Source organism: Pseudophryne corroboree, chromosome 12 (assembly GCF_028390025.1).
Source record: "Pseudophryne corroboree isolate aPseCor3 chromosome 12, aPseCor3.hap2, whole genome shotgun sequence".
In the NCBI taxonomy this organism is placed as follows: Eukaryota; Metazoa; Chordata; class Amphibia; order Anura; family Myobatrachidae; genus Pseudophryne; species Pseudophryne corroboree.
The window spans coordinates 136100861-136128258 of NC_086455.1; the positions used below are offsets into that span (position 1 = coordinate 136100861).

General features: G+C 46.6%; 1 protein-coding gene across 1 annotated transcript in view; it reads left to right on the forward strand.

Annotated features, from left to right (window-relative positions):
* AQR (aquarius intron-binding spliceosomal factor) overlaps window positions 1-27398 on the forward strand; it is a 187030-nt gene that overhangs the window by 48492 nt on the left and 111140 nt on the right. Inside the window, exons 7-14 of the mRNA XM_063948061.1 lie at window positions 3462-3530; window positions 3872-3972; window positions 4329-4405; window positions 5191-5255; window positions 8981-9097; window positions 9174-9287; window positions 16128-16231; window positions 25358-25460. Of these exons, the coding sequence (XP_063804131.1) occupies window positions 3462-3530; window positions 3872-3972; window positions 4329-4405; window positions 5191-5255; window positions 8981-9097; window positions 9174-9287; window positions 16128-16231; window positions 25358-25460 (750 nt within the window). The remainder of the gene's footprint in view (window positions 1-3461; window positions 3531-3871; window positions 3973-4328; window positions 4406-5190; window positions 5256-8980; window positions 9098-9173; window positions 9288-16127; window positions 16232-25357; window positions 25461-27398) is intronic.

Genomic DNA, 27398 nt, shown 5'->3' on the forward strand with positions numbered 1-27398 from the left:
AGATATGCCCCACAGTGCCTGATGTGCCAGATATGCCCTCATGCTGCCAAATATGCCCTCATGCTGCCAGATATGCCCCTCATGCTGCCAGATATGCCCCTCATGCTGCCAGATATGCCCTCATGCTGCCAGATATGCCCCTCATGCTGCCACATATGCCCCACAGTGCCAGATGTGCCAGATATGCCCTCATGCTGCCAGATATGCCCCTCATGCTGCCAGATATGCCCCTCATGCTGCCAGATATGCCCCTCATGCTGCCAGATATGCCCCTCATGCTGCCACATATGCCCCACAGTGCCAGATGTGCCAGATATGCCCCTCATGCTGCCAGATATGCCCCTCATGCTGCCAGATATGCCCCTCATGCTGCCAGATATGCCCCTCATGCTGCCACATATGCCCCACAGTGCCAGATGTGCCAGATATGCCCTCATGCTGGCAGATATGCCCCACAGTGCCACATATGCCCCTCATGCTGCCACATATGCCCATCATGCTGCCACATATGCCCCTCATGCTGCCACATATGCCCCCTCCCCAAGTGCCAAAATTGATCCCCCAGTGCCTGTTACTTACCCCTCCGTCGATCCCGCGCTGTCTTCTGAAGGAGGGACACGGAGCGCACAGCGCGCGGCTCTCCTGTGTCCCTCCTGCATCTCCGGCGGCCGCGGCGGGTCTATTAAAGGAAGTGCCGGTTCGTGATCAGAGGTCACGAACGGGTACTTCCTTTAATAGACCCGCCGCTGCGGCCGGAGATGCAGGAGGGACACACAGGAGAGGCGCGCGCTGTGCGCTCCGTGTCCCTCTTTCACACTGCTCTGCCTGTCACACTGCACTGCCACTGACACGAGTATAAGCCGAGGTGGCTTTTTCAGCACAAAAAAAAGTGCTGAAAAAGTCGGCTTATACTCGAGTATATACGGTATATATCCTGGAAAGTTACCCTGTTGTTAGCTTTGGCATCAGCAAGAAGTGTCTCAGAGTTAGGAGCTCTGTTGTGTAAGAGTCCTTTCATCGTTTTTCATGAGGACAGAGCGGAGCAGAGTTTTTACCTAAAGTGGTTTCTGGATTCCACATTAACCAGCCCATTGATGTTCTCTCCTTCCAGGGATCTGCGGAGGGGGATTTGTTTTTGAATGTGGTCAGAGCCTTGAGGATTTATGTACAGGTTACGTCCTCTATTAGAAAGTCTGACTCTCTGTTCTGTATGATGTGCCCAAGAAGGGTTGGCCGGCTTCAAAGCAGACCCTAGCCAGATGGATACAATTTGCCATCAGACAAGCTTATAACACTAAGGGTAAGAGAGTTCCATTTCAGGTAGGTGCTCATACCACCAGATCAGTGGGCGGTTCGTGGGCTGCGTCTAGAGGAGCCTCCACTACTTAGCTTTGCAGGGCGGCAACATAGTCATCTGCACACACATTCACTTGTTTCCATAAGTTTGATACTTTTGTATCCAGGGATACAAGGTTTGGACGCTTGGTTCTGCAGGCTTCAGGCAGCACTCCTGCCAATGGGAGTATCTTTGGGACTACCCAACTGCATGAAGAAGTTCCAGTGTCCCCTAGTGGATGAAAGAGAAAAGAGGATTTTGGTACTTACCGATAAATCCGTTTCTCTGAATCCACTCAGGGACACCGGGCGCCCGTCTCGGTGCTGTCAACCTGCAGTGTTCTTGTTAAATTTTGTTCAAACAGTTTGAATTACTCTGTTAATGGTTTTTGGTTGCTGTCTGACTTGTTGCTATGGTTGGTTCCTCTCCATAGGGTTTTGTTTTCATGTTCCCTCTTCTCTCTCTCAAATTGTTCAAACCGAGGGATGGGGGGCATGAAGGGGGAGCAGCCAGCTTGCATAATTTTTTTAGGTTAGATTGTGCCACCGCCGGTCTGCATACTTCACACCCCAACTGTATGAAGAAATTCCAGTGTCCCCGAGTTGACTCAGAGATATCCTCTTAGTTCTCCGTGCAAAGTGTTGGTTACACAGTTTTCCCATGGCCTATCCAAATGTACTCTTGTCCTCATAATACAGGTGAATTGGCCATCTTGCAGGTACCTTAATTGCCTCTCTAGGATGAGTGGATGGATTAGTACTGTCTGATAATAGGGTTGGGTATGCGTGACCGGCAGTCAGGAGACCGGCGGTCAGCATACCTCCGCCGGTATCCTGGCAGCAGAATGCCGGCGGCGGAGCATGTGCAGCAAGCACCTTGCAGGCTCGATAGTGGATTCTATTCCCTTTCTATGGGTATTGTGGGTAATAGTGTCCCTCCAGGGTCGTGGTCCTCCAAGAAGCAGAATAGTTGTCGGTATGCTGGGTGTCGGGATTCCGGCGCCGGTATACTGAGCGCCGGGATCCTAACAGCCGGCATACTGAATACCAACCCCCAAGAGCCTACCCTGCTTCCTGATGTACTCATTTTCATGTGGTCTTTCCTTCCTCATGTGGGCTTCCCCTTCGGGCATAGTCTTCTCAACCTAAGGTAGCTTCAGGATTGTTAATCTTCAGAGAGCTGGAGATGCTAAGCTTTTGGTCCACGTCTTGTTACCCTCAAAGTGCTGATGTAGCAAAAGTATTAAATGTTATTAAGTTTCATACCAAGGGGACAATTTATTAAAGCTTCTAAATATGAAAAGTAGTGTTGCCTATAGCAACCAATTAGATTCTAGCTATCACTTCTCTATTACATTCTAGAAAGTGATTGACAGTATCTGATTGGTTTCTATGGGCAATATTGCACTTTGGAAGTTTTGGAAACTTTAATAAATCTAGGGGTAAATTTACTAAGGTGGGAGATTTTTAGAACTGGTGATGTTGCCCATAGCAACCAATCAGATTATATCTATTATCTGCTAGAAGCAGCTAGATAAATGGTAAGTAGAATCTGATTGGTTGCCATGGGCAACATCACCAGTTCTAAAAATCTCCCACCTTAGTAAATTTACCCCTAGATTTATTAAAGTTTCCAAAACTTCCAAAGTGCAATATTGCCCATAGAAACCAATCAGATACTGTCAATCACTTTCTAGAATGTAATAGAGAAGTGATAGCTAGAATCTAATTGGTTGCTATGGGCAACACTACTTTTCATATTTAGAAGCTTTAAATTTACCACCTAGTGTGGACGTGTTACTCCATATATGCAAACAGGGCTGATAGCTGTTATCTTGTGGTTATATTCCCCAGCATGCCTGATAATAACTCTATCAGTAAGATCATTATTGGGCATCATGGTAGCGCTGGGGACAGTATACTCACCAACTGTGGCTTTCTTATCTCAATGACACCTATCTGCATGTGCTTGAGATTGTCTGCCCATTAAATATTAGAAGAGTGTGTGCAGCCAGTTTCCATTACAAGCCCAGTGAATTGTACCATGATGATTTTACTGTACAAGTTCTGTCGGGTCTCTGAGGCTGAATATCTCCAGCGCCTGATTATTTTCTTTTTTTCCCCAGGAGGTTGATTTAATCCGTGAACAAATCCAGCAACTCGTATCCCTGCCCATGTGGATCTGCCTGCAGCCTGTAAGTTTATATTTTGTGGCTAATTACATTAGCAGTCTTGACCCCTCCTCTTCCACCCCTTGTACCACCACCAAATCCCTTCCCTCACCTCCTCCAGAACTTTGCTTATGAGATGTTACTGTGTGTCCTGAACTATATTATATGTTCTTTCTCATGGAAAACCTGGTCGTGTTGTATTTTATTACTTGTGTCCTTCCAAAATCAAACAGTGTCATTTAGGACATAATTAAAGGATTTGAATATTAATTATTTTTGTTTTAGAATGTAATATATACAAACAGGTGGGAAACCATCACCTCACTGGAGTCCCGCTGATACTCCTCTCTCTCTACAATTTACAGGCCCGACTGGAGCAGGAATTGACAAAAACTGATAAGTTGCGGAGGTTTTTCAACCTCATTAAAAAGACTGATGAGAAAATGGATGCAAGGGCACGAGAACTGTACGTAAATATAATCTCGTCTCAGAGATGAAAGAACAGATGTAGAATACCGATTTACTGGTCGCTCTTAGAAAAATTGGTTTATAATAAAACGTAACTCTTTTATTAGTTTGGATACCCAGGGACAGATTAAGCACTCAGGGGGCCCTGGGCACCCAAGATAACCACCCCCATGGCTGCACCTGCTACTCGCCCCCCCTCCCCCTCCACCCCAACAAAGCAGATTATTGTTGTAATGTAATGAGTTTTAACTTGTAAAAGGAGAACTTAAACTCCTTGAAAATGTGTTTTTTTCTTTCCCTTTGCCCTGTTTAATGTAAGTTGCTTACAATGCTTTTCCCTCGTGGATATTGCAGAGCCACTCAGGAAAGGAAGTTTTTATGGCAGCTTATACAGAAGTTCTTGTCTGTGCTCCGATCAATTCTCACAACAGGTAACTTTTAACTGGTAATGTTCTTGCTGTGCTTTTACCTGCATGAGATATTGTGTGATAAATACTGCTGGAACTGCTCTTAAAGGGGGAGATGTATCAAAGTTTCTAAAGAGGACATAGCTACCAATTAGCTTTTGGCTATAATTGTATAGAATGTGTTTAATAAATGATGGCTATAAGATATTTTTTTGCTATTGACTACTACTTAGATGGTTTGCAGTATCTCCCCCCATAGACGGCATTGATCTTTACTGTACAAACTTCTACACCCATGCAACTGGAATGCAGCTTGTCCCGCGGTGCATATAACACTAGACTCTGTGTTGTGAGGTTTAGGTCGCTATGGAGATCACTGACCCCAGGGCCGGAGTGGCCTTCTGGCAAATGCCAGAAATGCTGATGGTCTGTGGGGCCGGTCCGGCCACACAAAGAGCCGAGCTTACTGTGCGCAGCGCAGCCTTCCGGCTCTCTGTTCACCCTGCCTACCCGTGAGTGACGTAAAGACAGAAGGCAGCGTGCCGCAAGGCCAGATGCCCCTGACTCACGGCACACCCCCATGAGCCATGGCCGCACTGCCTTAACGTGCGCGTGCCACACACTCGCATGCCACGGCTGTAAAGCAGCCTCAGCCCATCCCGGCTGATCCCTATAGGAGAAAACCCTCCTTGCTGTGTTTCGGTAGCTCTGTTTGCTGGTGTGCACTTAGGGGAAGGCTGGAAATATACTGTATAGGAAAGCTTGTGCAGTTTGCTGATGTTGAAGATGGATTTTCCTTTACCCTGTAGGTCCTGTCTCCATGGAGAAAATACATTACTGTGAGCGTTTCATAGAACTCATGATTGACCTAGAGGTATTGTCTTTTTATTGTTTGTTTATTATTATTATTATCTGTTTTTTTATGTCACCAATCTATTAAGCAACTCTTTAGAGACAATATTTTATCATGCACACCCGTCCCTGCACCACTGGGTCTTACAGCCTATATCCTCTACCACAGGGGGACACACCCCAGTCTGCCATTACCACCGAAGAGGCAGAGCTGGGGTGATGTGCTTTCCATTTGCCCAGGTCTGCATAGCACACAAGTCTTAGGAGGCCAGTGTTTTACACCTACTATGGGGCAGGTGAAAGTACATGCTGCTGATGATGGCGTTTTAGTAACCAAGCGCATATGGTGCTGATGCAGACGTGGTCTCATCTCGAGATGGGGAAGCATTCAATATCCCAGCTGTTGGGATCCCGCTGTTCTTCCTCTCGGGATGTCCACGACACCCCTGGAGGGAGAATAAATAGCGCGTGATGCGTTGCGCGCCACTGTACCCACGGCGAGCGCAGCAAACCCGCAAGGGGCTATTTTGCACTCGCCCCACTGCCGGCATTCTGCCGCTGGGATCCTGACAGCCGGGATATCGTAGTCGACCCCTCGAGATGCATACAACTCTATAAATGGGCAGATATAGGCATTTTCCCATGCATGCTTCTTTAGAGCAATGTATGTCCCATTTACTTCTAACACTGCAACACGACTGTAGTGTATAATAAACTCTGTATTCCTCGTCTATGCGTATACAGGACATGCAGTACAATGGTAATGATTGGTTGTTAGCAGAGGGTAGAACCCCTGCTGAGTGTTGTGGATATTAACTGGATTCTTTGCTATGCAATTGGATCAGGGCCTTCATCCTGGATTGTTGGATGAGACCCGCAAGCTGCCATCTCACATATTAGATTACGGCTGTATTCTTTCCTTACTAACCTTATTTGTAATTGCGTTCCAAGAGTTACCCCTCTTCTTTTTGCATTTCTTTTTCCTACCAGGGGGTAGTTCTATTTAAGATGGGATGTTGCCCATAGCAACCAATCAGATTCCAGGTATCATTTTCTAAAAGGTGCTAGATTAATGAGAAGTAGAATCTGGTTGCTATGGGCAACATCCCATCTTATATAGAACTCTCATCTTAGTAAATTTACCCCTTGTCTGCCCTGTGAAATGTCTAATACTGGATAATACCAGCATAGTTATCCTGTGTAGCTACATGCTTTGCCTTCTTCTCATTGCACTTCTGCTGTACTTGGTGATGTGGAATGTCTGTATTATATGCTTCATGGCTTTTATGGTCTTGTATTTAATAGAAATAATGTGAAACGCTTAGACATAAAGACTGACTGCTAGCTACCAAATGCTTCCTAGGCTGAAGAATAATGGGAGTCATTCCGAATTGATCGCTCGGTAGTTTTTTTTTTTAGCAGCCGTGCAAACGCTATGCCGCCGCCCACTGGGGAGTGTATTTTAGCTTAGCAGAAGTGCGAACGCATGTGCAGCCGAGCTCTGCAAAAACAGTTTGTGCAGTTTCTGAGTAGCTCTGAGCGCTTGCGATCACGTCAGCCTATTCGTGTCCGGATTTGACGTCATACACCCGCCCAGCGAACGCCCTGCCACGCCTGCGTTTTTTCAGACATGCCTGCGTTTTGCAAACACTCCCTGAAAACGGTCAGTTGACACCCAGAAACGCCCCCTTCCTGTCAATCTTGTTGCGGCCCCCAGTGCGACAGAAAACTTCGCTAGAACCTGTGCACAACCACAACGGGCTTTGTACCCGTACGTCATGCGTGCGCATTGCGGAGCATACGCATGCGCAGAAATGCGATTTTTTTGCCTGATCGCTGCGCTGCGAACAACTAGCGATCGACTCGGAATGACCCCCATTGAACGGTTACTAGCGAGGTGCTAATCCTACATACATCTGAAGCATAAACAAGTAATGTATAGAACAGCAGATCCAGCAATGAATCTTGGTATAGATCACCCTTATCCTTTTCCAATCTTCTTTATTTTGTGTTTGAGCAATACATTTACAATAGATATTCAAAGCTAAATAACCCAATATAAAAAGTATATTCAAAGCAAGACGTATGAAAACTTTAGCACAACAATTAGTACAAGGGTAGTTTAACCTCTTATCACATGATAAAGGAAAATATAAGTGCATTCATTTTATTAGTAGCTGAATAAATGGAATATAATCTGCTTCATGACGTCCTGAACATACAGGGAGGATCTTTGGAGAGTTTCGGCTGAATAATGAAACTTGGTAGGATTGCAGTTCTGATTGTTTATGACAGTTTAGTTTCTGGAGTTGGAGAAATTGTCCTCCTTTGACATCAGAGATACGTACTGTGCCTACTTCCCAGTCCATATTCTGTCGAAGCTTCCTTCCGTTCGTCGTCTGTACTGCTAGAGATTTTGCTTCCTTTCATTTTTGGATTTTGTTGACTTGTTTTCAAATTGTGGTGCATTTTGTCGTGTGTAATCTAGTAAAATACATACCTGTTCTGAAAAAGAAAATGGAAAAAGTGTTCCTTGGTTAGTCTGTACTGAGGTTTCTGATGCAGCACAAAATAACCTGGTGTATCCGTTTCGTTTTAATCTTCTTTTCTTGCTGATAAGGGTAAAAGTAGGGTTAAACCTAAATCATATACAATCAATAATATTTGTCTTCATGTAAAGGGAAGTAAGCAAATCCTAGCTTTACTGGTTTCCAGATGATGGTGCGGCTTTACACAGAGATTCCACCAGGAAATATAAATCCTTGGGGACGGGTACACGTTAGACGTTATGTCATCCAATATATTTTTCCGATACAGATTAGAACGGTATTTCGTCTAAGGCAGAGATTTTCAACCTTTTTCAACTCGCGACGCACTGAACAAGATTTAAATATTGCCAAGGCACATTCAACTACATTGGTGATGCATGGTGCAGTTGCGTGTCCTAGGATGTCGTGTCGCAGCTTCTCCATAGGTAACACCTGAGCCACATCTGAGAAAGCCAGAAGAGCCCAACGCTGCTCAGGCCCAAAAATAGAACGGTCTCTGCAACCACTAAACCCACCAGTATTGATCGTTCCAGGGCCTCAGTAGCGGCAAAACACTGGCGGGCCTGGCACGGCTTCTATGGCGGCACACCTGGAGACTGCTCAGGGCACACTAGTGTGCCACGGCACAGTGGTTAAAAAACACTGGTCTAAGGTGTAAGGACGATTGTGCGCTACTGTAGGTTGTTCCCCTGGTCGTCCCATCCAATGCGACAACAGCATGCAGCTGAATGCCACCTACTGAACGATGTATCGTTTAGTATGTACGGGCAAATGATTTTGTTCCATCGGCTGGTGTACACATTGTCCTGATGTGTACCCCAGCTTAGATTGGGCCAGAGGCGTAGTGGTGAGGAGTGACAGCGGTGTGAGCTGCAGATGATGGGGATGTGCTGGATCTTTGACTGAAGCACTTGGCAGCCAGGGCAGTAGGGAACAGCAGGGTTTATGTGCTGGGGTCCTTCTCTAACACGCCTATAGGTGTAGATGTACTAAGGCTTCTAAATATGAAAAGTGTATCCTTAATACCCAATCAGACTATATTTCTCTATTACATTTTAGAAAATGATAGCCTGACTCTGGTCGCTATGGGCAACACCGCCACTTGCCTGTTTTAGAAGCTTTATTACAGCTACCCCATAGTCACAAAACCATCCAGTGTTCATTGAATTCCAGTTGCTAATTCCAGCTCTCCCCGCAGGCTTTGCTGCCCACCCGCCGCTGGTTTAACACTGTTTTGGACGACTCTCATCTTGTTGTTCACTGCTATTTATCCAGTCTCTGTCAGCGAGAGCAGGAAGGACACTTGTTTTCTCAGGTGCGTTGTGTTGTCTCAGGTATGTTGTACTATCTCTTTTAAATCCTGCATTTTCACTAAACTGGTGTCTCCATAGCTTCTGGACATGCTTAAATTTTACACCGGGTTTGAAATTAATGACCAGACTGGAAACGCTCTGACAGAAAATGAGATGACCACAATTCACTACGATCGCATCACTTCTCTGCAGGTAGGTCTGACCTCTCCATTAGGGCATATGCCCTGTGGTTTATCTTGTAGCACCAATAATCTATGACTATTAGTACCTAGGCTTAACTGAAAATGACGTTTTGAAGCATCACATCTGCTTGTAGCTTAGGGAATAATGGAGATGCGTGAATCTCATGTAATACCCCCAACAGTCAGCACTCTCATCTAATCCCCCCACCAGACAGCACATGGCTACTGTTACCAACGTGTGGGCATTTAAAGGAACCAGGTTCGAGGTGTGATGTAGACTGTCTGCATGATACCGGATTCTCACACCTTGTCAGAGTGAAAGGCCAAATGATTTCTCTCACTGACACAATGGATGACCAGTAATGTTGTCAAAGCAAGTAACACATTTATTTATGAAAATAATCTGGATTTTGTCCCACAGTAAAATAGATAATTCCACAGAAAGGTAAACAGAGGAACATAGAAGTACTAATACAGGTTGAGTATCCCATATCCAAATATTCCGAAATACGGAATATTCCGAAATACGGACTTTTTTGAGTGAGAGTGAGATAGTGAAACCTTTGTTTTTTGATGGCTCAATGTACACAAACTTTGTTTAATACACAAAGTTATTAAAAATATTGTATTAAATGACCTTAGGCTGTGTGTATAAGGTGTATATGAAACATAAATGAATTGTGTGAATGTATACACACTTTGTTTAATGCACAAAGTTATAAAAAATATTGTCTAAAATTACCTTCAGGCTGTGTATATAAGGTGTATATGTAGCATAAATGCATTCTGTGCTTATATTTAGGTCCCATCACCATGATATCTCATTATGGTATGCAATTATTCCAAAATACGGAAAAATCCCATATCCAAAATACCTCTGGTCCCAAGCATTTTGGATAAGGGATACTCAACCTGTACTATATACCCCATTAGAGCAATCAGGATATAAGGAGACACCAGCATTAGACAAATGATGCTAGAAAGATGACAAATCAGCAGTTTTCAAGTCATTGACCGTTGCTTCTGCAAAATGCCACACTCGCTCAGTGGAACCGGGTACAATCTAAACTACTCTGGTGCTCAATATCCCAGGATTCCGCCAAGCCGGAAGTATTCTCGTAACACTTTGTTATCCCTAATGTCATGTGTTTGATTTCCATTACACAGATCATCACTACATTAGTGGAAAACTAAATCATGTTCCAAATGTTGCCTTTACTTATAAAACCGTTTAGCACGTCATCTGTTTTAAAATCACAGAGTCTCTTTGTGAATACATGCAGCTGATAATCGATAAGCAGACAGCCTTTCAGAAATGCATGCACTGCTATATCAGCTAAGACAATTCACCATGAGGTTGGCTATGAAATGGAGCAGTTTTGCTGTACAAGCAGGCAGTATATAGCCAATAGCAATTCAGCTCATTGATAGCAGATAAGCAGGCAGTCTTTCAAGTACCAATCATTTTCTTGATAGCTTTAACCATTAAACATGACATTGGCCAGTAAACAAAGCAGTCTTTCTGTGTAAACCCGTACATTAGAGGTTAAAGCAGGATAGGGAGGATCTGTCTGTGGATAACTGCTTCCCCTCTTAGCTGGGACACCCCCAATAACACCTTACAGCAGGTTGTTAGCAGGGCAGGTCTCTCTGTGGGGTTTGCATAGGTGTATCTAGCAGCACCAGCCTCTCCTGCACTCTGCTTAGACCAAGGCTCCTTCAGGGGTGGGAGCAGCAACACTGACAGGAATGGGGTGCCGGCAGCCTTCACCTCTAGGGAGCTGGCGTGAGGGCAGCCTCTCCTTTCTCAGCCGACAGCCAGTGACAAAAGGGCCCTACTCACTGGCCGACCCGCCGCCGAGCTGCCCGGCGGCGGATACGGCCGACGAGCGACCCGGCGGCGGGGGGGCAGTGACGGGGGGAGTGAAGTTTCTTCACTCCCCCCGTCACGCGGCTGCATTGAAGTGCAGGCAAATATGGACGAGATCGTCCATTTTGGCCTGCATGCACAGCCGACGGGAGACCAGCGATGAACGAGCGCGGGGCCGCGCATCGTTCATCGCTGGAGTCTCCACACTGAAAGATATGAACGAGTTCTCGTTCATTTATGAACGAGATCGTTCATATCTTTCTGAAAATCGGCCAGTGTGTAGGGCCTATTACTCCTCCAGACACGTCTCCCTCAGTAGTTTACGGAAAGAATGGCTGTTCAGCAGCGGACCTTGAGGCAAACAGCTGCGGCTTCTGTTCATGGCGGGGAGTGGGAGGAACAACACCTCACAACTATCCCCTGGCTGGTCTAAACACCCAGGCTCTTCAGTTAGATCATCAGGCTTCTTCCCCCAGGGAACAGCACACACCACCATCTCTTCATGCCCTGCTCTGCCTCCCCTTCCAGCAATATCCTTCTCTACTCTGCCCATGCCAGGACTCTGGGCTGCCATAGTCCACGCTGCTGCCTTGCTGGGTTCAGACTCTCCCATGACCCCTCCAGCCACACACTCCTGCTACTCTCCTAGCTCTCTCTAGCTCCGCCTCTCCCTTGGAAGATTCTTCCTGACTGGTCCAGGTCAGACTGACACAGGGGCACCCCACTGGAATTCTGCTTCACAACATCACTTTCCAGTGAGCTGAGGGGACCAACACCTGCATTGGTTACTGGGGCTCCAGGACAGTCTTTCCCACCCTTCCAGCACTTTCTGAGTCTGTCCAGCTAGAGGGGGGTCACATAAACCTCACCGCAGTCCTGTTTGATTGACAGGGCTGCCTTCTTGTCTCAGCTTTACCTTGCAAATAAGCTCTGGTACCACAGATTTGGGGGTACTACTTTCATATACGTAATAATAACTCCAATGATCTAATTAGGATTACCACAGGCTAGCAGGCTTGTGCCCTTACATGAGATAGCTAAATCAGCTAGTGCAGTGGTTCTCAAACTCAGTCCTCAAGACCCCACACGGTTCACGTTTTCCATGTCACCCAGCAGGTGCCCTGTGTATCACCAACTGTCACATTTAAAAAAATCTACAGGTGACCTGCAAAACATGGACCGTGTGGGGTCCTGAGGACCGAGTTTGAGAACCTGTGAGCTAGTGCATGCCTCATAGCAACTGCTGTTACCAGAAGATCTAGTGCTGTAAAGATATAGTTGGTATTGAACGGTTTCAGTAGGATTATAGAACAAATGAAATGTTAAAGACTGCTTTAATGCCTCCATGTATGGGAGGAAGCAGAGGGCATTCTAACATTACCAGGATTCATGCAGTGCAAAATTGTTCCTCAGAATGTATCCAGAGTAAAATGTGCCAAATGCTCCTTATGTGGAAGCCATCACGTGGGTTACTAATATACATGGCCAGTGCTGACTATAAGTGCTCCTGACTTATCAGTGAGCTACACTGCATGTTCACATACATTGCTATACACTTAGCAATCTGCTAACATTTCATCTTGGATGTTTTTCTTTTTATCCTACTGCAAACCCTCATTCCTATGATAAGTAAGGAAATTGCAGGGTCTACTGTAATCCTACCTCTCTGCCTTGTCTAGCTTGTAGGGCTGCCAGTACACATTATACAACACATTACACCCAAGTCACATTATGGCATACAGTGTCCCCACGCCATGTTATGTCACATTACAGTGTCCCCAGTTCATATTATGCCACACTATAGTGCCGCCACATTACAGTACCCCCAGTTCATATTATTCCACACTATAGTGCCCCCAGTTCATATTGTGCCACATTACAATGCCCCCAGTTCATATTATTCCACACTATAATGCCTCCACTTCACATTGTGCCACATTACAGTGCCCCCAGTTCATGTTATGCCACACTATAGTGCCTCCACATCACATTGTGCCACATTACAGTGCCCCCAGTTCATATTATTCCACACTATAATCCTCCACTTTATATTGCGCCACATTACAGTGCCCCCAGTTCATATTATTCCACACTATAATGCCTCCACTTCATATTGCGCCACATTACAGTGCCCCCAGTTCATATTATTCCACACTATAATGCCTCCACATCAAATTGTGCCACATTACAGTGCCCCCAGTTCATATTATTCCACACTATAATCCTCCACTTTATATTGCGCCACATTACAGTGCCCCCAGTTCATATTATTCCACACTATAATGCCTCCACTTCATATTGCGCCACATTACAGTGCCCCCAGTTCATATTATTCCACACTATAATGCCTCCACTTCACATTGTGCCACATTACAGTGCCCCCAGTTCGTTATGCCACACTATAGTGCCTCCACATCACATTGTGCCACATTACAGTGCCCCCAGTTCATATTATTCCACACTATAATCCTCCACTTTATATTGCGCCACATTACAGTGCCCCCAGTTCATATTATTCCACACTATAATGCCTCCACTTCATATTGCGCCACATTACAGTGCCCCCAGTTCATATTATTCCACACTATAATGCCTCCACTTCATATTGCGCCACATTACAGTGCCCCCAGTTCATATTATTCCACACTATAATGCCTCCACTTCATATTGCGCCACATTACAGTGCCCCCAGTTCATATTATTCCACACTATAATGCCTCCACTTCATATTGCGCCACATTACAGTGCCCCCAGTTCATATTATTCCACACTATAATGCCTCCACTTCATATTGTGCCACATTACAGATCTCGGTTCATATTATGTAGCATTATAATGCCCTCCAGTTCATTTTATACCACATTAGAATGAGCAGGTACAGCGGCATACCTAGATATATTACAAACCCCAAGGAAAAAGTTTGTAAGGGCCCCTATGTATATAACATGTAACTGTGACAGAGAAGGTGGCCCTTCTCATCTCTGGGCCCCATAGCAGCTGCACTCCCTGCACCTATGGTAGCTACGCGCTTGTTGGGACCCATAATAACTTTTGGTTGGTGAACGTGAAATATCCCACATGGAGAACCAAATATTCTTTTCCCAACTCTACAGTGAGGAGAGTTGCAGAACTTCCTGCTCCATCTTGCAGAGTTACATATATCATTGTCCATGCAGACTGTGCTGTTCATAGGACTAATACACTTGTTCCGCCAAAAGTATTGTACATATTGGATTTGGCTTTCTCTCTGCCTCCATGGGGCTTGATTAGTAAATAGCTGATTATGAGCAGTATAAGGGTGCCCAAACTCCTGCCTGAGCCCTCTATACCTCATGGTTCCAGTGTCCCACAATGTCTTCAGAGAAACAAATTTTGTACAAATATCCCACTTTTCTGTCCCAATGCCCTATTAATTGCTAAACACTGGTGTAACATTTTCCCTTCACATCTTGGAGATAACATATGCCACTCTTTGGGAGTGGAACCTTATCCTGGGAAGCTGTATAAGATTCCGTCTGTTTAATATTTTTACCTGCTGTATGTGTTTTTGGAAGGTATTCTGCATAAAATAAATTGTATTTAAATGTATTTTTTTAAAGAGGCTTCCCAATTTCACCTTAATAATGGAGTGGTCCCTATGTTTTGCCCTGAATGCTGTCTTCCTCATGAGAATGCCTTGCACTCATTGGTCGTATTCTGGCTTGCTACTTGCTGGTCACCTCTTCCTTTAGGCCAGGGTATGGGCACTCCAGCAGCTGTGGAACAACACATCTCAGCATGTCCTGCCAAAGTTTTGGCTGTTATGACATGCTGCCAATAATGGCTTTTATTGCTATGCTGTATATGTGGCCAAAAGGTCAGATAACCTAAAACAGGAATGGGCAGGGTGTGGCACTCCAGCTGCTGTAAATCTGCTTACAGCAGCTGTGCCACACCTTGCCTACTCCTGTTTTAGGTTATCTGACCTTTTGGCCACATATACAGAATAGCAATAGAAGCCATTATTATTAGTTGAGTATGCCTTGTGTTTGTTAGTGAGTTAGCTGTTAGACATGGGCCTCCATCACAGATTCCTGTGCTGCTACCCTGGCTACCATACTGCCTGGGAAATCTCCAGTGTGGTTGCGTAGGATAGTTAGGAGACAGGATTCAATTCCTCTAATCTCCACTAGGTGGCATTTGCAGGTATAACTAGGTCCCTATTATTATAGCAGTTGTGGATCATTAGATCGACAATGTTTAGGTCGACCACTATAGGTCGATAGACACTAGGTCGACATGTGCTAGGTCCACAGGTCAAAAGGTCGACATGAGGTTTTTTTTTTCTTCTTTTTTGTTTTGGTTGTCGTTTTCTTCGTAGAGTGACCGCGAACCCCAATTAGTGCACTGTGTCCCCTCGCATGGTTCGCGAGCTTCGGGCAGATTACCGTTCCAATCGTAGTCCACGTAGATGAAAAAGTTCAAAAAAAGAAAAAAAATTGAAAAACTCATGTCGACCTTTTGACCTGTCGACCTAGCACATGTCGACCTAGAAACCCTGTCAACCTGGTGACTGTCAACCTATAGTGGTCGACCTAAACATTGTCGACCTAGACAGTGTCGATCTTCAGACCGGATCCCATTATAGCAGTTACACAGACTTGTATTAGACATGTTCACAATACGTTTCCAGTCTGTATTTTATATTGGGATTGCTATGGAGTATGCCCATTTTCTTAATGACTAGCAGATGAAGAGTTATTTATAATAATGTCCACACTTTCTAGTGAAAGGTCTTACCCAATGCATGGTTGGTGCAAAATAAAAAATGTTTTTGGCATTTTCACCTTAATGTATTATTATGTTGGCGGAGAGGAATACGAGGCAATCCATATTAATATTCCTGCTCTAACAGTAATATTTAATACTGCGCTGGTAGACTTTATCACGCTCCGTTATATAACACTCTGTTTTATAACACTTTGCATTCTCTCTCCTTAGAGAGCGGCTTTTGCTCACTTTCCAGAACTCTATAACTTTGCCCTTTCCAATGTGGCAGCTGTGGACACTCGGGAATCACTAGTGAAGTTTTTTGGACCACTGTGGTAAGTGGATAAAAGCATTTAACCCTTTGCACTCTACATTTGTACTCTACGTTTACCTTTTTTATTTTTCATGGCCGCCTGATCACCGGATATTTGTTATTTTATATAATTAGGCTGCAGAGGTGTGGTAAATGATGTGACACAACTGGACTTATGTACACTTTCTATAGATTCTGCAATTACTATTGTTTTATCTGTCACATGTAGTCATAACATTTAGGAGCTTATTGTCCAAATACTGTAATTCAGTGCTGGGGGAGTATTTATGGTCACATACACAATACTTGACCCATGAATTCAGCCACTTCCTGTTATTTGTCCGTGGTAGAGCGGACTCACCAGCCTAATCCGTATTCTTATTCCGTCTTGATAATAGTGCCCTGGGTGCTGTCTTCTGTAACGATTGCTGCATTCTGTGACCGGTGTATAAGGTCTTGGGAGGTGGTTGGTAGAGAGACAGGTACAATGTCGACACATAGGGTCGACAGTCAAAAGGTTGACCAGATTGACAGGGTCAGAAGGGCGACAAGAAAAAAGGTTGACACGTGTTTTTTAGGCTTTTTCATGTTTTTACAACTTTGGTGGCATTTTACTGTCCATGGCGCAGACTATTACCTTTAGTAACTTTGTGGCGAGCAAAGCAGAGAGAAGCGAGCCACCACTCCCGAAGCGTAACGAGCTTGCGAGGGGATGCATTTCAACAAATTTGGGTGAAATATGTTTAAAAAAACAAAATAACACTGTAACTTTTCTTTGTGTTGACATTTTGACCTTGTCGACCTTTTGACTGTTGACCTTGTAGCTGTCTAACGTAAGCGAACCACCGCCGAGCTGCCCGACGGCGGATACGGCCGATGGGCGACCCGGCGGCGGGGGGAAGTGAAGTTTCTTCACTCCCCCCGTCACCCGGCTCCATAGAAGTGCAGGCAAATAAGGATGAGATCGTCCATATTGGCCTGCATGCACAAGCGAAGGGGCACCAGCGATGAACGAGCGCGGGGCCGCGCATCGTTCATCACTGGTGCTTCCACACTCAAAGATATGAACGGTATGTCATTCATTAATGAACGAGATCGTTCATATGTTTGTGTATTATCGCCCAGTGTGTAGGGCCTATAACAGACCACACCCGTATTTGTCCACAGATACAAGTGTAGCTTTGATGAGTGCTTATACTCAGCATTTAGAGCTAGGCCACTGTTATATAATATGAGAGGTGCCTTCCCTTAGCTTTATTGTGTCTGACACTGATATATCGCTTATGAGTGCTGGAAAAGTGCAGTGTTTGCTCACATCCATTATACTACAGGTTCTGTGGCTTAGACCTTAGTACTTATCTTTGTATTGTCCTTGTTTTCACTGGGATTCATTTGGGATGTCCTCATACATAGTACCAGTTTTCTCCAATGCTAAATAACAGTAACTTCTGTGCTTGATAGGCTATGAATCATTTCACCTAAGTTTTCACTTACCGTATATACTCGAGTATAAGTCGACCCGAATATAAGCCGAGGCACCTAATTTTACCACAAAAATCTGGGAAAACTTATTGACTCGAGTATAAGCCTAGGGTGGGAAATGCAGCTCTAGCCGTACACAGCCCTCAGTGCCAGATATGCTCCCACAGTGCCAGATATGCCCTCACACTGCCAGATATGCCCTCACACTGCCAGATATGCCCCAACAGTGCCAGATATGCCCCCACAGTTCCAGATATGCCCCCACAGTTCCAGATATGCCCCCACAGTGCCAGCTATGCCCCCACAGTGCCAGCTATGCCCCCACAGTGCCAGCTATGCCCCCACAGTGCCAGATATGCCCCCACAGTGCCAGATATGCCCCCACAGTGCCAGATATGCCCTCACACTGCCAGATATGCCCTCATAGTGCCAGATATGCCCTCATAGTGCCAGATATGCCCTCATAGTGCCAGATATGCCCCCCACAGTGCCAGATATGCCCTTATACTGCCAGATATGCCCTCACAGTTCCAGATATGCCGTCATAGTGCCAGACATGCCCCCACAGTGCCAGATATGCCCTTATACTGCCAGATATGCCCTCACAGTTCCAGATATGCCTTCATAGTGCCAGATATGCCCCCCCCCCCAAGTGCCAAATATGCACCCCCAGTGCCAGGTATACAGTAACTTACCCTCCGTCGCTCCCGCGCTGTCTTGTGAAGGAGGGAAACGGAGGGCACAGCGCGCGCCTCTCCTGTGTCCCTCCTGCTTCTCTGGCGGCCGCGGCGGGTCTGTTAAATGAAGTGCCGGTTCGTGAGCCAATCAGAGCTCACGAACGGGTACTTAATTTAATAGACCCGCCGGGGACACAGGGGAGGCGTGCGCTGTGCCCTCCGTGTCCCTCCTTCCCACTGCACTGACTGCCCTCCGTGTCCCCACTCCTTCCCACTGCACTGACTCGAGTATAAGCCGAGGGGGCTTTTTCAGCACAAAGAAAAGTGCTGAAAAAGTCGGCTTATACGCGAGTATATACGGTATGTTGTATATTTTTGCATTATCTTCTTTGTTGAGTTAAAAGTAAATGCCTGGCTCTGTCCTGTTAAGGAATCATTGGGGTATATTCAGTGAGATGCAGAATTTACCTCACAGCTAATTGTTGACACCACCGGGGATAAGTTATTTAAGCAGTCTTTTATCTGCACTGTAATCAGTGGGTTTCCCTGCGAGTTAAAATGCCAGAATCTGCATTTACATGTAGCTGTCAGCGGCTGTCCGTTCCAACTTCCAAGGGATCTGGTAAGGAAACAGAAACCATTTAGATGCTCAAGTTATCTGAGGTGATTGTTCCAGTTCCCAGTGATCAGAGATCACTGCTATGATTCTCAATTGTTTATATTTCAAAAGCAGGAATTGAATTTCAACCATTCTAAACCTAATAGGCCTAAATTGAAATTCCAGATGGAATACACTCATCTACTGTAGTTGTCAATTACATGGAGTGGGACCAGTTCCTCACTGGAGAATGGTCACTCCACCCAGAGGTCTTAGAGCAGATAGTGGCCACACTTGTCATAGATGGTGGTAGACATGATGGTCTCTAGGGTTAGTCCCAAAGTGGATAACTACTCTGTGGGGACTTGGGTAACAGCATGGATATTGAGGCCTTGAACCCTCCACTCTGAAAGGTTGTCAGAAGACATAATTCAAACTATGATTAGAGCTAGCTAACTGACTTCTTCTAGAATCTATCACATGGTATGGAAAACAAACCTTGGATGTTTTGGTAAAAAGGAATATCCATAATTGCACATTCAAATTGGCATGATTCCTGGGGTTTCCACAGAATAAGCTTGACTCTGGTTTGCGTCTTGGCTCACTAAAAACACTGCATGGACAACCTGTACATAAATTGGACAGTGTGGATGCCTTCGATGAACCAACTGCATTTTTTTTTTCTTTAACGTCCACTAGGGGGCACAGGAGAAGGCTTAACGCTGGGTATAGGCTGGCTGGGAGCAGGCTGGCACCAAAAGGGTTACTTTAAAGTACCCAGAAGGCCTTTCCTCCCTGTCCCCTATACCCCGCCCCCGTTCCTCCATTGTTTTTTTGGTGCCAAGGCAGGAGCACGGCACCTCTTAATAGGATCTATTTTCTAAGACAGCTAGGTTACTTTTTATTTTATTTTAGTTTGATTAGTAGCGCTGTAGTCGCAGCGAAGAGAGCGGCGATGTTGGCGCACTTAACTCCCAGTATGCCCGCTCCAACACCTGGAGTCCGCGGGCGGAAGCGCCGGTAACTGGGCCGGGGTCTACCACAGCGGGACATCCAAGCAGCCACTAAGCCTCCTCCCGCAGCCGTGTCCGGACCCTGTGGGTAAGTTGAACGGAGACAGCGGGAGGGCAGATGAGTGGGGGCCCAGGTGCACTGCGCCTTATTCCACTAGACCACCAGAGCAATCGCCTGGGGTTCACCATCTGAGGGGGAGGGTGCCAGCCTGCTGCTCTTCCCCCACCCGTGGGGCTCACTTGTAGCCTTGCACAGGGTCTGCCCCAGGGCTGTTTCTCCTCCCTCCTCTCTCAGTCCCTCACAGAAAACGCTGAGCAGCCATTTTAGCTCACATGCTGGCTGGGAGTTGTTGAGAGAGGAGGGTCTGGCCACATTCTCCCTGTACCCCGCTCCAGTGGCCGGGTTCATCTTATTTCTCCTGCCTACTGGATTACCATAGGACAGTTGAGTATCTTGGCCCTTTTCTTGTTTTATTTCAAGCATTGCGTGGCTAAGTGTTTGTGGGTGTGCTACTGCAGTACATGTGGTTGGCTTCACGTCCCTTATACAGAGCCTTGGTCTGCAGGGGGTGCCCCAGTGACCAGCCTGGCTTACTTACTAAGTAATTTAGGTGGTGTTGAGTGTTCACGCATTTTCACCCTTGATTTGTACACATGCGTGTCTCTGTCTCATTTTAAGAATGTCATCCAGAGGCAAAAAGCTTGTTACACCTGAGCCTCCCACTTGTTGTGTGTGCTGCAATATTTTCTCTTCACAAGATTCCGCGGACCTATGCACTGCATTTCTGGGTGCTCCGCCATGAGATGATCCGGCACCTGCACTTATCATACAGGATCTGGCTTGGGCGACCTCCCTCACACAGGTTATGGCGCAACTGGTGGATCGCTTGGCTATGCCACAAGTATCTTCACCAGATCCAGCACCGCCTAGTGCCTCTGCAACAGGTCAGTCCTATCCACTTCCTCCTCCCCAGGTAGAGCCACCTTGGGTTCACACATTTGCTCAGTCGATTCAGGGCCTTTCTCGGTTCTCAGCCTCCATGCAGCAACTTATGGACAGGGACAGACGTCCCAGACGGGCTCATGCCTCTAGCGACACCGCTACCCCTCTCTCTCAGGAAGGGATTCAGAGTTAGAATCCGTTCATTCAGACCAGGAGAGCGGGTCATGGGGTTCTGATCTGGACACGTCTTTGGGTCTAGAAGACTCCCTTTTGGTGGCAGAGGTGGAAGCCCTTGTCAATCAAGTACGTCTGGTCCTGGATATTGAGCACAAGGATCCAGCTCCCAGGTCCAAGACACCGGTTTTCAAAAAACAGAAGAAAGTTTCTGCACAATTTCCCTCCTCTGCACAATTGGAGGATATGTTGGAGGGAGCATGGGCCAAACCGGATAAACTGTTTCAGCTCTCCAAAAGATATCGGTCATTCTACCCATTTCAGTCTAAAGACAGGTCCAAGTGGGAGAACCCCCCACCAGTGGACGCACATGTGGCACGCCTGGTACGTTCCTCAGTTCTGCCAATTTCAGATACCTCTTCTCTTAAGGATCTCATGGATCGTAAGTTGGACATGTTCCTTAAGACAGCTTATACACATGCAGGTGCCATTACAAGGCCGGCGCTGGCCTTGGCCTGGATAGCTAAGGCAATTGCTTGTTGAACGGAGCAATTACACCCAGGTCTTTTGTCTACTGTTAGTAGAAAACAGTTGTTGGTCCTGGTGGGGAATATTCAGAAGGCGAATACCTACCTTGGCGAAGCAGCCCTGGATACAGCTATCCTTACGTCTAAGGTTTCGGCTTCAACTGTTTCCGTACTTGGAGGAAGCTTTGCCTTTCGTAGGAGATACCTTGTTCGGCAAGGAATTAAATGACATTGTAACCTCACTGGCGACCGCTAAAACCGCCTTCCTTCTGTCTGCAGCGGCCTTTAAACCTAAATCTTCCTTTCGTTCCTTTTGTTTTCAGGGAAGGGCTAAGGGCCAGGCCTCCTCCTGTTACCAGGCCCCAAGCCTTGCACAAAACAGCCTTGGGCTACCAGACGCCCAACCGCCAAATCCACCAACAAGCCTGCGGCGTGAAGGGGCGTGCCACTGTCCTTTGCTCCGCAATGGTTGGAAATCACGACGGACGCCTGGGTCAGGAAACTCGTTACTCATGGATATGCCCTGACGTTTTTGGGGATCCCAGAGAGGCAGCAGCACTACAACAATTAGTTGGCTCCCTTCTCACCTCCAAAGTCATCGTTCCAGTACCAAAGGAGCAACGGGGACAGGGTTTTACACTTCGCTCTTCTTGGTTCAGAAGCCAGACGCTTTGTATTGACCCATCCTCAACCTCAAGAAGTTGAATGTTTACCGGCGGGTCCCCAAATTCCGCATGGAATCTCTCAGAACTATCATCTTGGCTCTGGAACCTGGGGATTATATGGCATCCTTGGATATCCAGGATGCATATTTGCATATTCCAATTCGACCATGCCACCAACGGTATCTCTGGTTTGCAATCAAGGACAGTCGTTACCAATTTCGAGCCTTGCCCTTCGGCTTATCCATGGCTCCACGAGTCTTCACAAAAGTTATGGCGGTGATTGCTGCCCATCTCCGGCACACCGGAATACGGATCTTACCGTACTTAGACGCCCTCCTGCTTCTGGACCAGTCCCTGGTGATGCTCTCTGTACATGTTCGCTCAGCAGTGGGGATTCTACAATCTCACGGCTGGAAAATAAACTGGAAAAAATCATCCTTGATGCCCTCGCAGGCCATCCTTCATTTAGTGGCGTTATTAAATTCCAAGGACCAGCGACTGTTACTGTCTCCAGACAAGATCCTGGTCATTCAAAACAGAATCCGATCACTTCTGCATCTGCGCACAGTATCAGTTCACGCATGCATGAGAGTTCTGGGCTCGATGGTGGCGGCGTTCAACATGGTGGAGTACGCCCAGCTCCATTCTCGCCCTCTGCAATTGGAGGTCCTTCGCAAATGGGACGGTTCTACTCTCCACATTCGATCACAGACCACTGTCCTCACTCTGGAGGTTCGGATATCATTAACATGGTGGCTCCTACGAGCCAATCTCGACAAGGGACGATCCTTTTGGATTCAAAGCTGGACTATGATCACCACCGACACCAGTCTTCGAGGGTGGGGAGGTGTCTCGGAGACTCACATGTTCCAAGGTCGCTGGACTCCTCGGGAAAGCAAGCTCCCCATTAACGTCTTAGAATTAAGAGCAATTCTAAACACGTTACTTTCAGCTCACTCTTTCCTCTGCGGCCGGCCAGTTAAAGTCCATTCGGGCAACGCGACGGTGGTGGCATACATCAACCGCCAGGGCGGCACTTGAAGTCGAGGGGCCATGGAAGAGGTGACCAAGATTTTCCTATGGGCCGAGCTAAATCTGCCGGCGCTGTCAGCGGTGTTCATTGCAGCGGTTCTCAACTGGGAAGCAGACTTCCTAAGTCGACAAGACGTTCACTCGGGAGAGTGGAAACTCCACCCGGAGGTGTTCAACCAGTTGGTGTCCCGGTGGGGTATGTTGGAAATACACCTCATGTCATCCCGCCACAACAGGCAGGTCAGCCGGTTCGGCTCTCGCGCAAGAAATCCTCAAGCGTTCCTGGTGGACGCCCTAACAGTCCATTGGTCGTTTCCCCTGGTGTATGCCTTTTCCCCGATTTCCATGATTCTCAGACTCCTACGGAAATTCAAGCAACAGGGAGGCACGATGATACTAGTGTTTCCCGATTGGCTGCTTCGCCCGTGGTATGCGGTTCTATCCATAGATGCCCCGTGGTGTATTCCAGTCCACCCGGACCTTCTGTCACAGGAACCCTGTGTACATCCAGTTTGCCTCACTTTAAAGGCGTGGCTATTGAGTCATCCGTCCTAAGATGAAAAGGATTTTCCAGGACAGTCATCAAAACAATGCTTAATGCCAGGAAAGCATCGTCTGCCAGGGTCTATCACCGCATCTGGAAGACATACTTTTCCTGGTACGCGACTTTTCACTTCAGCCCGCGGCCCTTTAAATTGCCTCGACTTTTGTCCTTTCTCCAGTCAGGTTTAGATCTGGGACTTCGGTTGTCATCCTTGAAGGTCCAGGTTTCGGCACTATCCGTGCTGTTTCAAAAACAACTTGCAAACATTCCAGATGTCAAAACTTTCCTCCAGGGAGTACTTCATGTACAGCTGCCATTTGTACCTCCAGTGGCTCCATAGGACCTTTCCCTGGTACTCGGGGCTCCCTTTGAACTCGTGACCTTGGCTCGTCTGACCTCCGATGGATCACGTGTAAGACATTGTTCCTTTTGGCTATCTCTTCGGCTCAAAGAGTTTCTGATCTCAGTGCCTTATCCTTCCTAAAGTGGCTTCTAGATTCCATCTGAATCAAGAAATCGTGATGCCAGCCTTAACGGCGGCCTCTCCTGAGGAGGCTTCATTAGATGTCGTCCGCATTTTTTGCATATGCGTGGACAAAACCAAGGATATCCGAAGCTCAGACTCCCTGTTTGTGTTGCTGGACTCATACAGGCGGGGGTGGCCGGCGTCCAAACAGACCTTGGTCAGATGGCTTAGGTTGACCATTCAACACACCTATACGGCGCGCGAACCTTCCCCCACCTCTGGGGGTTAAAGCCCATTCCACAGGTGCTATTTGAGCTTCCTGGACGACCCCTCTTCGGCCGAGCAGCTTTGTAAAGCTGCTACATGATCCTCTGCCCAGACCTTCATTAAGTTCTATGTGTTCGACACCTTTGCGTCACATGGTGCTGCCTTCAGGCCTTTGGGGGACAGCTTTGGGACATCCCAGTGTTAAGCCTTCTCCTGTGCCCCCTAGTGGACGATAAAGAAAATAGGATTTATGTCTTACCTTGGTAAATCCTTTTCTTTGAGTCCATAGGGAGCACAGGACGCCCTCCCTGACGCACATGTCCTGCGGATCTGAGTTCCTGAGTGGGTGGTGTGTGGCCAACCATCTTCGCAGTGTCTCTCTGTGTGTGGTGTTCTTCCTTCCTCTCCTACCACTCCTGCCTTGGGCTTGCTACTAAAACTGGCAGGCCCGGGGGCGGGGTACAGGGAGGCAAGGCCTGCTGGGTACTTTAAAGTAACCCTTTTGGTGCCAGCCTGCTCCCGGCCAGCCTATACCCAGCGTTAAGCCTTCTCCTGTGCCCCCTATGGACGCAAAGAAAAGGATTTACCAAGGTAAGATATAAATACTATTTTTCAACAAAAAGTGGCACTCACCCTTAAGTTACAAATTTGCACCAGCATCACTGCTTTAATAAGGAGTGAAATAACATCAGACAGTAGCAGCACACACATTGTATGTATGAGGTGTGTAAAAATACTGATTGATTTTCTTATTTTACAGTTCCAACACACTCCACCAGGTGGCTTCATACCTCTGCTTATTGCCTGTACTGGCTGAAGGAGAGGAAACCAGATATGACAAAGAATTTCTGTTGGAGTTGCTGGTAAAGAGTTTTTTACTTATTTTCTTGTCTTTTCTGCTGCTTTCTTGTTTGCAGGACATATATAATTTGTGTTTCTGTTCTTAAGCATCACCTCTGCTGCTTGTGTCTTAGGCTGTTTACACACCTGACAGATACTGTATGTTGGTGGACCTTCCATTGTGCCGACCAGGCGGCCGATCAAGGTAAGTGTGCACACTTACCGATCGGCTGCATGATGTCATGCAACTGGGCAGCCATTAGAATTTGCCCCTCCACCTGTCACGTCTGCCTTCGCAGCAAGTGTACAGGCAGTCGGTACACAAAGCCAGATGGCCAGATTTTCCTAAAGATATATCGGACATCGGTTGTGCTGCACAGCCGACGCGATATGTCTGTGAACAACATAATTCACAGACATATCAGGGGTACGCATCCGCCGACGAGATCACGATATATCATCCATTCTCTTGAACGGCCGGTATATCAGCCAGTGTGTACCCGGCTTTAGTATTCTCGCCAGGATTTATTTCACAGGCGCTCCACTCGGATTTTTGTACATGTCATCGCGCTCCGAGGGTCTGATGGCTAAATTCAGTGTTGCACTGTGCTTACGTTACTGTGACAGGCACATTTACAGAGATCCATCTTTAAGAGGCAAGGCGCAGTTTGCACGGTGGGAACATTGCAGAAAGTGTAGATGGAGGCTGCAGACGTGTCTCAGCAGGCATTGCTGGACACTATTATATATGTGTCCAACCAGCAATCTGCAAGACATTTAAAAATCATTTAGTTTAAAACTGTTGCTCTCAAATTCCAATCAGTATAAGGATTTCAGCATTTGTCTTTATTCGGTAGTATTACACTGCCCTCACCCAACCACTTCTTAATGTCACCTGGCTGGCAACGTTTTCTGGGGAGAACATGACTGTTCTCACGAAAGTGATCTACTGCAGAGTGTATATATGCAATTTGCAAATTATATTAAAGCATTGATATTTTAATTAGTTTTTTTCCCCTTTAAGCTAATTTGACATTGAAAGCCAAATATGACCCCTTTATTTGTTCGGCACTGTTGCGATACAGTCTTTGAATTGTCAAGAGATAACACTGAGGCTTCATGGCATTATACACAGAGATGATGCAGGAGCCCTGATGCTTTTGTACTGATCATGAAACGGAGGGTCTGATTCATTACCGTTTGCAAATGTGAGCTTGCACGCAGTGGGTTCTTATCGGCAGACTGTGCGAAGGGCAAAATGTGGTCGCCTTGTGTATGTAGCCTAATTGTAAAAAAAAAAACGCAATTTGCTAGACAGGAAGTGCCCGTTCGTGGGTGGTAACATGACGTTTGTGGGGAGTGGTTGTAAGAACGTAGGCGTCATGGCTGTTTCCAGGGTGTGTACGAACGCTGTGTTCAGAAACATGGCTCCCAGTGTGACGCAATTCGAATTGATTTCAGTACGCTGGGGTCAGCAGCAACCGTCGATGGGGCTCATGTTTTGTGTATGCATTGCGATTCTGCTAATTCATACGCAGATTTATGAAGGCATCGGTGGACGTCTTTTACCCTTTATGGGTGGCTCTACACATGCGTTTTTTTTTTAGCAGTGGCAGGTTAGTAAAAATTGCTAATTCATCCTCAGTAGCGATCCAGAGTGAATTATGCCCTCAGTTCAGTACTAATATCTTTTACTGTGTACACTGAGTAGCAGTGATTTAGTATGAGGGATATCACATATGCTATGTAGAGCTGTGAGAACACCTAGTAAAGGTCATTCATAATTTTTTCCTTATATGATACTAGTAAAGGTACCTGGCCGTGTTGGGTCACCTTGGTCGCCCCCTGCATCGTCCGTCCCCCTTACCACTCTGTCCCTGCTGTATACTTATCCCTTCTCAGTGAAGAGTGGTCCTCTGTCCTGATCTATTCCGTCAATCACTGCAGTGGGAGCTGCTGGA